The sequence below is a fragment of the Carya illinoinensis genome, chromosome 2 (assembly GCF_018687715.1).
Source record: "Carya illinoinensis cultivar Pawnee chromosome 2, C.illinoinensisPawnee_v1, whole genome shotgun sequence".
NCBI classification, from domain to species: Eukaryota; Viridiplantae; Streptophyta; class Magnoliopsida; order Fagales; family Juglandaceae; genus Carya; species Carya illinoinensis.
The window spans coordinates 36,764,636-36,778,496 of record NC_056753.1 but is presented as its reverse complement, the minus strand read 5'-3'; the positions used below and the strand labels follow the sequence as shown (position 1 = coordinate 36,778,496).

The following is a 13,861-nucleotide window of genomic DNA, read 5'->3' as shown; positions in this document are numbered from 1 at the left end:
ATCCTAAAGATCAAAGCATTGGAGTACAGGAACCTGTGGCTCAATTGCATGTGTGTTCACAATGACACGCTTAATATCTGGCAATTCTGTGTAATGCTGCATCACAAGTGAAATGTTTAACATGGAATAATGTGAGTAATTAATGTACAGAAACAAAGAGAAATTAATGAACAAGAAGAACTGCAAGAGGAGATTACTTGCAGAGCTCGAACATAAAGACCAGCTTTTTCACAAAGTTGGGCAATTCGAGGACGGTCATAATGGCTGAACATTCCATTAGCTAATATAGCGTCAGCAACATTTGGAAAGGTTACCAGATTGATTTCCAGGACCTATATAAAAGAGTGTTACAGTGCTGAAAACAGCAGCAGTTATCCAAACCGAAGTCAGATAGCTTTAAAAACAATGGTGCGAATCAAGGGAACCTTTGTTTGAAGGAAACTGTGTTCAGGAAGATTTGGCTTCAAAACATCTAATAGGAAAGCTGTTGCCTCGCGGATCAGGTTCCTCTGTTAAAACCAAAGAATTGAAAGCAAAAATAAAAATTAATTTACACATATGAAGCCTGTCAGTGATTGCAAGCAACATTAAAGCAATAACAATGGAATATCACACATCTTTATTATCAAATCAATATATCTACTCAAGCACCATTAGAGCCAACAAACCTGAAGAAATAAATCTGTAATGGTATTGTAATCAACTGGACAACCTCCCTCCATTTGAGACATCATTAACGCAAAATTAACAGCTCCCTACATTCCAAAAGTAAGTATTAGCTCTATAGTTTTTTTTTGATAAGTAATAATCTTTGCTGAATAGAAAGAGACTAGGCAAAGCCCAAGTATACAGGAAGTATACAAAGTGAGACACCTAGTTACATTCTAGTAAGCTGTAAAGAAAATCAAAACTCATGAACATTCCCGCCCTTCAGGACAATAGCAGAAAACCATTGAAAAAGAGACAATACATAAAAATTCCAGATTTCCCCCACTCCACGCTCCTTATTGTTAAACCACCTATCATTCCTTTCCGACCATAGACACCATATTAAGTACAAAGGTATCATCCGCCACACTGCTGCCAATTGAGCGCTATTGTGAGGCCTATTCCAACACGCAAGTAGCTCCACCACACTTCCAAGGCATAATCCAACTCAGCCCGGCTCTACCAAGGATTCCAGCCCATAACTCCCCAGCCACCTCACAATATAAAATAAAGTGATCTATCGATTCCCCACTCTTTTTACACATATAGCACCACTCCATGACAACCATACCTTGCTTTCTAAGATTATCAACCGTTAAAATCTTCCCCCGTGCAGCTGTCCAGATAAAGAAAGTAAGTTTGGAAGGTACTAACACCTTCCATATACTCTTCCACGGAAAGAATGTAGGCTGTTGGATTGTCAAAACCTTGTAAAAAGATTTAACAGTAAATTTTTTTCTCCCCGTGTGAGACCACAACATTCGGTCACCCCCATTGACACCTAGCTTTGCTAAATACAAATAACCGTAAAAATCTACCAGCTCTTCAAGTTCCCAATCCTAAGCGTTTCTTGTAAAAGTGACATTCCAAGTTACCGTCCCATTGGCAAGACATGGTACTTTTGAAATTGGGACCTGCTGATTTCCAGCCAAGTTAAATACTACTGGAAATACCATACAAAGAGGACTCTCCCCACTCCAAACATCTAACCAAAAGCGGGTTCATGCTCTATCACCCACCTCAAACTTGAGATGTTTTTCAAAAGTGTTCCACCCCTTTCTTATGAATTTCCATAGGCTTACTCCATAAGACCCCCTACCCTCTATAGAACACCATCCCCCCCACGCACAACCATACTTGTGATCTATGACCTCCCTCCACAGCGAGTTTCCTTCCATTTGGTACCTCCACAGCCACTTCCCTAATAGTGCCTTGTTGAACACACGCAAATTTTGCACTCCTAACCGCACATTTGCAATTGGACAGCTCACCATTTGCCAACTCACAAGGTGAAATTTGAATTCCTCCCCCATGCCTCCCACAGGAAAGCTCTAAACAACTTCTCTATCTGGTTTGCCACCCCCACCGGTAATGGGAATAGAGAAAGATGGTCGGTGGGGAGATTGGAAATGGTGCTTTTAATGAGAGTTAATCTCCCCCCTTTTGATAGGTATAACCGCTTCCAACCCAATAATCTTTTCTTAATCTTCTCTACCACTCCATCCCAAATACTTTTAGCTTTGAATGACGCCCCCAAGGGAAGTCCTAAGTATTTTATAGGAAGGGAGGCAATTTTTTTTTTTTTTTTTTTTTTTGATAAATAGGAAGGGAGGCAATTTTACAACCCAATAACTCTGCTAAAGAGGCTATATTACTCATCCCCCACTGGAACCAACTCCGACTTCCCCAACTTCACCTTGAGTCCCGAAACAGCTTCAAAGCACAACAAAACTGCCCTTAGGGCTCGAATCTGGCCACTAACAGCATCACATAGAATCAGGGTATCATCTGTAAAAAGTAAGTGAGAAATAGAACTAACATTTCTATTGCTACCCACTGAAAAACCAGCAATAAATCCCCTTACGGCAGCCTCCACCATGCGACTCAAAGCCTTCATCACAATAACAAAAAGGAAAGGGGACAACGGGTCTCCTTGTCTCAAACCCCTAGAGCGTGAAAAAAACCACATGATCTTCCATTAACTAACTTTGAAAACCGAGCGGTCAATACACAATGTTTAATCCATTCACACCACCTATCCCCAACACCACATCTTCTAAGCATATACAAGAGAAAGTCCCAACACACATGGTAATAAGCCTTTTTCATGACTAGCTTGCAAAGGACCCCTGGGATGCCTTCTCTTAACTGGCTGTCCAAACACTCGTTTGCTATCAAAACTGAATCCAAAATTTGCCGGCCCCGAATAAAAGCATTTTGAGGTTTGGATATGAGATTGTACATCACCAAGCTCTTGCGATTAGCTAACACTTTAGAAATGATTTTATAAATCCCACCTACCAAACTGATAGGCTAGAAGTCTTTCAAATCATAGGCACCAACTATCTTCAGGATGAGAGCAATGAAGGTAGCGTTTAGTGACTTCTCATACTTATGGCTAGTATGAAAAGCTAGAAAAATCTGCATCACTTCCTCCTTCACTATATCCCAACACTCTTGAAAGAAAGCCATAGAAAAACCATCCGGGCCCGGGATTTTATCTTTACACATCTTTCACCACAAGATGCACCTTCTCTTCATCAAACGGCCTCTCCAACCAATCTACTACCTTTGAATCTAGCTGGTCAAAAATTAAACCATCAAGTTTGGGGTGCCATTCTACCTTTTCAACAAGGAGATCCTCAAAATACTGCATTGTATGGTTTTGGATTTCTCCGGGAGAATGCAATACATGTGAGCTGGAATGGAGGACTTCAATAGCATTGTTGCGCCTATGCGAATTTTTTTTTTTATAAGAGAAATATTATTGATCTGAATGAAAATAAGCATAGTCCATGTACACAGGAGGTATACATAAGAACCCTAAATACATTCTAATAATGATGAATTAAAGACAAGAAATCATGAACATTGTCCCCGTTTAATACAATAGCTGAAAACCAAAGCAGTAAAGTGTGGAGAAAAAAGTTCTTCAGCTCCGCCATAGTAAGTTACTTGTCTTCAAAGTAACGCGCATTCCTTTCGATCAAATACACCACATGAGACACAACGAGATCATCTTCCACACTGCTGCCACTTGATGACAACCTTGCATCTTCCTCCAACAACCCAACAAGTCTACTACCCTCAAAGGCATAACCCAAGCAATATCAACCCTTTGAAAGATCTCATCCCACAACTCCCTTGTTACCTCACAATGCAGTAAGAGGTGATCCACAGATTCTCCATTCTTTTTACATAAATAACACCAATCCATCACTACACATCCCTTCTTCCTCAAGTTGATCAGCATTCCATGTAAATAAAGCGACTTTGGAAGGCACACGGGACCTCCAAATGCTCTTCCATGGGAATGGAGGATGATCTAATGTTGACAAAATTTTATAATACCCCTTAACAGTACATTTCTTATGGTTATTAGACCTCCACTTCAGTCGATCACCTTGTGTCATAGGAGTCCTCATGGAGTATAAGAGGCTGAAAAAAACTAAGATCCTAGATAATTTCCAATCATGAAAATCCCTATTGAAAAGAATATTCCATTGATGAGAACCATGAGAGAGTAGTCGCATATCCGCCACTAAAGCCTCACTATTAGCAGCAATATGAAAGAGAACTGGAAAAACTCTTTCCAAAGCATGCTCTCCACACCACACATCCAGCCAAAACTAATACGATTGCCCTCTCCGACTACAAAACGAATATGTTTTTCAAAATATGACCACCCCCTCCTAATAAACTTCCATAAACCCACACCATACCCCCCTCGCACTTCGTTAGAGCACCAACCACCCCGAGCAGCACCATATCTAGCATCAATAACTTCCTTCCACAAAGATCCCCCCTCCAAGTGATATCTCCATAGCCATTTTTCCAGTAAAGCTTTGTTAAAAGTTCTCAAGTCGCATACTCCCAACCCCCCATGTACCACTGGAGTACATACTGTCTTCCATCTAACCAGATGGAATTTCTTCTCCTCCCCCATACCCCCCCATAAAAATGCCCTAAAGAGTTTCTCAATCATGTTCCCCACCCTTGTCGGCAAAGGAAACAAAGATAAAAAATAAGTGGGAAGGTTAATGAGAGTGCTCTTAATAAGGGTGAGACAACCCCCTTTCGATAAATACATTCGTTTCCAACCAGCCAACCTTTTCTCTATCTTCTCCACCACTCTGTCCCATATAGCCCTAGCCTTAAACTTTGCTTCCAGCAGGAGACCTAGATATTTCATTGGCAAGAAGGACACCTTACAATCCAAAAGTCTTGCTAAACTGAGTATATTTGGGACCACACCCACCGTAACCATCTCGGACTTGCTAAGATTCACCTTGAGCCCCGACACTGCTTCAAAGCATAGTAACAATGCATGTAGAGTTTGGATCTGGCTATAATCCGCCTCACAGAAAAGTAAGGTATCCTCTGCAAATAAAAGGTGTGAGAATAATCGAGCCAATAGAACCATTACCCAACTGGAAACCAAATACGAACCCTCCACCAATAGCAGCCTACACCATCCGGCTAAGAGCCTCCATAACTATAACAAACAAAAGAGGAGATAGAGGATTTCTTTGCCGCAAACCCAGGGAACTATAAAAAAACCCAGCCAGTGTACCATTAACTAGAACCAAAACCGGGCAGTAGAAATACAATGACGCATCCAAACAATCCACCTATCACCAAACCCACACCTCCTAAGCAAGTATAAGAGGAATTCCCAGTTCACATGATCATAGGCATTCTCCATGTCAAGCTTGCAAAGAATACCTGATCATTCCTCCCTCAATCTATGGTCCAAACACTCATTTGCAATGAGTATCGAGTCAAGAATTTGTATCCCACAAATAAATGCATTTTGAGGCTTGGAAATGATATGTTCCAACACAGGACTCAACCGATTGGCAAGAACCTTTGAAATGATCTTGTAAATACCACTTACCAAGCTAATAGGGCGAAAGTCCTCAATAATCACAGCCCCATGTTTCTTAGGAATGAGAGCAATAAAAGTCGTATTAATGGATTTTTCAAACTTTTGAAAAGAACGGAATTCCTTAAAGACTTGCATAACATCATCTTTTACAATTTCTCAACAAGTTTGGAAGAAACCCATTGAAAAACCATCCGGACCAGGCTCTTTATCCTTAGCCATACTAGAGATGACCTTGTAAATCTCTTCATCAAAAGGTCTCTCCAAAACACACACACTCTCAAAGGAAAAGCCATCAAGCTTCGGCCTCCAACAAGTCGGTTTCGTGAGAAGGGTCTCATAATAATCCACAACATGATTTTCTAGATCGGGAGGAGAGGATAGCACCTGAGAACCTGAATATAGTGCCTTAATAGCATTACACCGCCGATGTGAATTAGCCAGTTTGTGAAAGAACTTCGTACACTTATCACCTTCTTTCAACCAAAAGGCCATTGATTTTTTACGCTAAGAAATCTTTTCCAACAACAAAACCCTCTCAAAATTTGCCATAACTATGCCCTTCCTCAAAGGCCCCTCTTCCGAGATATCCTCCCAATTATTCTTTTCCCTCTAACTCTTGCAATTCCTCCAAAAGGGTATCCTTCTGATTGTCAATGTGTCCAAACATTTCCAAGTTCCACTTCTTCAGGTCTAGTTTCAAAACTTTCAGCTTACCTACAAGAATAAAACTTGGAGTGCCAATGAACTGATACGGTGATTACCAAGCACACACCATTTCTACAAAACCCTCCACTGCAAGCCACATGTTTTCAAAATTGAAATATCGGCGACCGCTATGAATGCCCCCACAATCTAGCAAAATAGGAAAGTGATCTGAATTGACTCGAGCTAACCGTTTCTGACATACCTCTGTAAAGTGAGCTTCCCAAGAAGAAGATACAAGAAATATGTCCAATTTCGACCAAACCCGACCGTTTGACCAAGTGTATTCGCCCCTGACCAATGAGAGTCCATGAGGTCCAAATCGAATATGAAACTCTGAGAACTCCTCCATAGCCCCAGAATTCCGATAAAGTCCTGAACGCTCACTAGGAAAGCGGGTAATATTAAAATCACTTCCCATGCACCACGGAATATAGACCCGCCAATTCCTCCCATAACCTCCTCCTATCCCTATCCACATTAGGACCGTAGATGCCTACAAATGCCCATTCCCATCCGTCAACAACATTTTTGAATAACATTGCTACCGAGTAGTCCCCAATACATTCCTCACTCACTTCTACCACTCTTTTATCTCACATTAATAACACTCCAACTGACGCACCCATAGAGGCCAAGTATGACCAACCCACATATGGGGCACCCCCATAAATTCCGCACAATTTTTCTATCAATGAATGGCAGCTTTATTTCTTGAAAACACACCAGGTCGCCCTTCCACAACCGTAATAATGATTTGATACGAAGGCGTTTATTGCGATCATTACGCCCTTGCACATTCCAAGAAATAATTTTAGGCTACATGTAAACAAGGATTGCCCTCCCTTTCGATCTATCCCTCCTGCCACTCCTTTCTCTCACATCATACTTTATGGAACAAGTTAGCCTTTTAAGTTTCCTATTCCGCTTTGAGGCTAACTTCGAGTGGCTATCTTCGATTGCCATGAGGAGAGCCCTAAATTGATCTTCATAACCTCCACTAGAAATCCCAATAACAGCTTGTATTTCCTCCACCTTCTTGAACACCTAAGTAGAGGACCCACTCCCATATGTAGGACTGGGAGGGAGTGTACATAAAGGGGTTAACACAGCCCCTTCTCCACCGGGACAATCATTATTAATTAGAGCCAATTGCAAATTGGAGCCTGAATCTGGGAGTGAACCACTAGCTAGATCAGATTCTCCACTGAGTGCCACAAGAGTTTCATAATACCTCCCAAAATCAAAGGAATTGCCCTCCCCTAGACTATACCTTTCATCACCACACAACTCCTGGATCAAAGGGCATATCAAAGGCCTCAAGAACATAGAACCACCCTCCGACATTTCGGACGGCACAGAGGCAACGACAGTGACTCCGACCACCTCAGGCGACTGTTTATGTGTGATCTTCGGCAACCGAAAGGGTCTCTCAACCCTACACCCACTCTAATCTATATCTTTGATCTTTGTCGACACATATTATGACATCCTAGACCTCGCCGGCGAAACCACCGCATTTATCCCCCTCTTTCAACCAAAGCACCTAGGGCTGAGCACCGATGCAACTGGAGTCGGATTTGGCCTCCTCCGACTCCGACTTGTCGGAGCGGAGTCGGAGTTGTAACATGTTTAGCATTGGAAGCAAGACAACCACAAAATTTATTCCCCCGCCCGGGAAAAAACATCTTTCAATTACTTATCAAAAAAACAAACAAACAAAATATAAAACCTTAGTGATAAATCTTGGTCAGAACAACTGGTATTAGCGACAACAAGCAAACAAGTACATTATTTGAAAAAAAAAAAAAAAAGAATATTGCAATGAAGAGTAATCAATCCGATTTGGTGATCCGTTAGAAAATATTAAGAAAAAAAATAAAAGAAGCATCTGAATCAGGTGAACAAATGTTGGTGGATCTGAGATCAAAATCTAGAGAGAGAGAATGAACATTACTTGAAAGAAAGAAGAGGAAATTATCCAAAGGTGCGATGGAGGTCGGAGGGGCGACGACACGGCAATGGTTCACGGGGTTCACGGGTTCAAATGAGAGGTTAGGGTTCTGAAGGTGAGGGAGAAAGTGATTCAGCGTAGGGGGAGGGGAGGGAATCAAGGGGGAAGGACCGAAAGGGGGGGGGGGGGGAACCTAATAAGAATCATAAGATGCACTGAAACGACACCATAAAATAACCCCCAAACGGCGCTGTTTCAGTGACAGATATTGAGAAAAAAAAAGGGTCTAATAACGGCGCCGTTTGGGGTTTTTCCTTCTTCTACATTCTACTAATCTACTTCTAAACAATAAAAATAAATTAATAAGTAAGTAAAAATATATTTAAGTTAGTAAAAATATATTTAAATTAGTAAAAATATATACTATTATACATATTATATATTAGTAATACACTAATACTATCAGTCTATTAATATATAGTAAATTAGTAATATTTATTAACTTAATATATATATAACTAATAGTATACTATTAAATATATTATATATTAGTAATACACTAATACTAATACTATCGGTCTATTAATATATAGTAAATTAGTAATATTTATTAACTTATTTACTGTAGTCTAATAACTAGATAGTCTAGATGTAATAACTAATAACTAATAATATGTATATAACACTAGTTACACTAGTACTAATAGATAATAACTTAAAGATATATATTTAATATATATGTAACTAATAGTATACTATTGAACTATATTAGTAATTTACTATATACTAATAGTCTAATACTATTAGTCTATTAGTAATTTAGTATATAGTATAATAGTAAATTAGTAATATTTATTAACTTATTTACTATAGTCTATAACAAATATTAAATAACTGGATGTAATAACTATTAACTAGTAACTAATTATATGTAATAACACTAGTTACACTAGTACTAATAGATAATAACTTAAAAGATATTAATTTAATATATATTAACTAATAGTATACTATTATATATATATATTATATATTAGTAATACACTAATACTAATACTATTGGTCTATTAATATATAGTAATATTTATTAACTTATTTACTATAGTCTAATAACTTATAACTAGATAGTCTAGATGTAATAACTAGTAAATAATAATATGTGATAACACTACACTAGTACTAAATTACTAATAGATAATAACTTAAAGATATTAATTTAATATATATAACTAATAGTATACTATTATATATATTAGTAATTTACTATATACTAATAGTCTAATACTATTAGACTATTAGTATATAGTAAATTAGTAATATTTATTAACTTATTTACTATAAGTTTATAACTAATAACTAGTGCTAATTGCTAGTATATTATTGAATTTAACTAATGATGTTACTATATAAGATATATTTATATAAAATCTATATAATCAATTTTAATTTTTATACATTAGTATTACATGCTATTATAAATTTATTATTTATATATTAGTGTTATATGTTATATTATACATTAGTATTACAATGTTACATGTTATTAAGCATTTTAGTATTTATACATTAATATTACATGTTATTATATTTATATTTATATGATTACTATATAGAAAAACACATTTTTTATAAAATATGTACATTAGCGGAGCGGAGTAGAAGTCGGAATAGGGAGTCGGAGTCGGATCCGCCTAGACTCCGACTCTGACTTTCCACCAGAAAAAAACTCCAACTGCGACTCCGACTTGTCGGAGTTGGGGTCGGAGTCGGATTTTTGGATTTCTGCTCAGCCCTAAAAGCACCCTTGATTTTTGCCAGCAAGATATTTCTTCCATCAACAAGACTTTCTCAATGTCGGTCACCACCACATTCTTCCTTAACAAAGAATCCTCATTAACTTCCCCTTTCTCCAAAGCATGCAACTCTTCCCAAAGGATATTTTTCTGCACTTCTGTATGTCTAAAAACTGCTTCATTCCACTTCTTTACATTAGACTTAAGGGCTTTAAGTTTACCCACCACTATGAAGCTAGGAGTACCATCAAAAGAATAAGCATCCCACCAAGCCCTTACCTTCTCCACGAATCCTTCAACCTCCAACCACATATTCTCAAAATTTGAGGGAACGCCTACCCCCATGAATGCCACCACAATCAAGCAAAATTGGGAAATGATCGAACATACCCGCGGCAACCTTAGCTATATAGTTCCAGAAATAAAAACTCCATTTTGGACTTAATGCTAAACTAACAGCTCCCTACTTGTCAAAAGTAAGTATTAGCTCAATAGTTCTAGAAAATAAACTCCATCCTATGCTAAAATTATGTTGATTAAAAAGGGTTTTAAGATTTTTATACTTCAACACAAAGTTATTCAGAAAAAGGTGAATGGAAAACATAGGTAAGAAGGAAAAGTTTTGGCTCCAATAGGATTTCTGATTTGCTAAAGCTTCAACCTTCAAGTACTAAAACAAACATACAAACACATAGAGAAATAGTGCTATACCTGAGGATCTGAACGAAGGATTGTCTGCAGAAGAAATAGATAATCTGGACTGTACCCAACCTAAACCAAAAAAGAAACAATGACACAATCATACCAAAAAATAAGTTGACAAAAAAAAAAGATAATAATAATGCAATCATTTGCAACAGCAACAATTACTTAAAAAAAAGAATGTCTTCACCTGTTTTGAGTATATCAAAATTTTGTCAAACTCCCTCCGTTCAGCAAAAGCGGCAACGACTTTTGGAGTTGCTCTAGCTTTAATATATATTTTCAGTGCAAGATCATTATCCACAGTCTACAATGAAACAGAATAAATAGTATGAACACATCCAGAGAAAAAAAAAAAAAAAAAAAAAACAGAAACAAAAAAACAAAAACAAAAACAAAAAAACAAAAAAACAAAAAAAACAAAACAAAAAACAAAAAACATAATTTCAAACATGGCAGATAGGGATAAGGTAAACCAGTAACCAGTAATTTCTTTTCAGAAGTGTGTTTCTATATTTCAAGCTTAAATTGCACATCAAACCTTCACAAGATCCCCTAGCTCCTCACTGCATTCCAGCTTATCCTCCGCCAACCAATTTTCCAAAAGATTCTTTTTGTTCTGGTTCACAACAAGGCGAGATAATTCCAATGACTCAAAAGCATTGAGCTTTCCTTTTGTCAAAAGTGTCCCAAAATACTGCAACAAAGGTGGCGTTTGCCCAGCTTGGACAGGAACACTCTGAAACAAAGCAAGATGCCAACTTTACATGCCGAGGCTCTTTCAGGAAATGTTCCATTCAGGAAGGAAACATAAAACAAAACTCTTCAGCTATGAAATATTAGCAACAAATGAAATGTGTTTGATTGGAAAATCAAAATGTAAAACCTGGAATTTGGCAACTGTGTCAGGCGTACGGAGGATTCCTTGTGGAGACTCAGCGGCAAGTTCTGCAGCCTCTTTGTACTTCGTTTGGGCAAATAGTTCTTGGAAACGTTGAACAACCTGAGACCCAAAACCAAGCATCCCTGGATTTTCAGTATCACAAAAAGGCACACAGTAATAAATAATTCAAACGCTAAGCATATATTCAGATAACAGCAATTAAAGAATAAAAACATTTAATTAAAAAAACATATTTACCAATCCATATATGCAACAAAAACATCATTTATCTATCATTGGGAGACCCCAGGGTCTAAACTACAACAGCAATAATAAATGTCCATATTCCCACTTCCACAGTGAATAAGAGAGGGGTACACAATTCCCGAGCATGGGGTTTGCGAAACTCAACTCCCACAGCCCAAAACCCCATTTTTTTAATTCTTGGGATGTAATCATACCACACTGTTAATTTTAACAAAATGGGGGGCCAACATCATAAATGAATCACAACTATCTCCACTATTAGGCTAGGCAGCTCTAGTATGCTTAGAAAATCTACAAAGTACTTGAAACTGCTCCATAATTCTCACTAAAAGAGTCTTTTATGAGAAACATGCATAAAGAGGGTGCCTTGATCATTAAAAAAGCTAATTTTTGAAAGCATTAGCAAATCACAAACTGCAGCACGTTTGCTAACATCACTGCCTTAAATAACTATTAAGTTTTGACATTGGTTCTAACTGTTATCTGCCCAGATTTTCCGAACTAACAGAATCAGTATTATAAGATGGAAAAAGAATCAGCTTACAAGCTGCTCAGCTCCAGGAAGATTCCCTCTTTTGGCAAGATTGACAGCTAGCTCCAAATTGTTCAACTGCAAATGTAAACAGATATCATTTGCAGACACAATAATAATTATCCATAATAAAACAAACAAAAATGCAAGCCGGTGAATATACCTGTCCACTAACAAATGGCACAATTGTTTGATCATTTACAGTAGCCAACAACACCTGTCCACGCCTATTGATAGCATAAAAACCTCCCACCGACGAAGCTTCTGCTGTTAAAAATATTGGATCTGGACTAATTCTATTTCTATAAACCGCAGTAGCAGTCTCCAAGTCATAAACAAATAATAGCCCAAGCTTGGTGATCACATAGATCAAACTGTATTTGTGGGATATCTGTGAATTAAAAAATTCATGACTATCAATTTTGCAGCAGTTTACTGGAACAAGTGCCAAAAAGTAGTGACTTTGATACCTGCATTGCAACTGGAAAGTCATCGGCAAAATCTGGGGGGAAGAAGAGATCTGCTTGTTTCTTTGTAAAAGAAGGCTTCCCTACCATAAAAAATGCAAATTTATATGGTTATTAAGGATGCAAAAAAATTGCAGAAGGAGTAAATGTGATAATCTTTTTATCTATATAAAAATGTGATAATATATCAATGATAACTACAACTTCTGTGAACTAATAGTCTGCCTTCAAGGATCCCTAAAATTTCTGTAAATTAATACAGTTTGCCTCCAGGATTCCCACTTGATACCAGATATGTTTATAAATCTCAAGTTCCTACTTCCTATAGCCATAAATTCCAATACAATCTTTACAAGCCCAAACATAGAAAAATAAAAGTTGAACTACATACAACAAGCCCAACTTACACAAAGCATCTAAACAATAGTTTGAAAGTACAACCACATTAAACCAGTATGATTTTCCATTATTTTTCTCCTCATCTCCATTAAGATTTCAGAATTTGTTTTTTTTTTAAAGTATTAACATTTCAGAATTTTTTTTATTTTTTTATTTTATAAGTAAAAAGTAAATTTTATTCATTCGAATGAAATAGGCATAGCCCATGAACACAGGGAGTATACAAAAGAACACCTAAATACATTCTAAATTAAGGAAAGAAAGTCATGAACATTGTTTCCATCAAGTACAATAGCTGAGAACCAAAGCATCAAGGTGCGCATAAAAAAATTCTGGAGCTCTGCCATCGTGCGCTCCCTATCCTTAAAGCATCTTTCATTCCTTTCCGACCATGTACACCACATGATATACAATAGGATCATCTTCCACACTGCCGCCACTTGAGAGCAGCCTTGAAGTTCCTTCCAACAAGCCAGTAGATCCACCACCTTCAAAGGCATTACCTAGGCAATATCCATTCTTCTAAAGATCTCATCCCAAACCCCCCTTGTAACCTCACAATGGAA

At 37.6% G+C, this 13,861-nt stretch overlaps 1 protein-coding gene across 1 annotated transcript in view; it reads right to left on the bottom strand.

The window, feature by feature from the left end:
• Positions 1-13,861, bottom strand: part of LOC122301510 (clathrin heavy chain 1) — a 28,506-nt gene that overhangs the window by 6,053 nt on the left and 8,592 nt on the right. The window contains exons 8-18 of the mRNA XM_043112904.1: positions 12,900-12,979; positions 12,593-12,820; positions 12,442-12,507; positions 11,634-11,750; positions 11,289-11,486; positions 10,938-11,054; positions 10,757-10,816; positions 669-755; positions 426-509; positions 198-332; positions 34-96 (exon numbers count right to left, since the gene is read on the bottom strand). Of these exons, the coding sequence (XP_042968838.1) occupies positions 34-96; positions 198-332; positions 426-509; positions 669-755; positions 10,757-10,816; positions 10,938-11,054; positions 11,289-11,486; positions 11,634-11,750; positions 12,442-12,507; positions 12,593-12,820; positions 12,900-12,979 (1,235 nt within the window). The remainder of the gene's footprint in view (positions 1-33; positions 97-197; positions 333-425; positions 510-668; positions 756-10,756; positions 10,817-10,937; positions 11,055-11,288; positions 11,487-11,633; positions 11,751-12,441; positions 12,508-12,592; positions 12,821-12,899; positions 12,980-13,861) is intronic.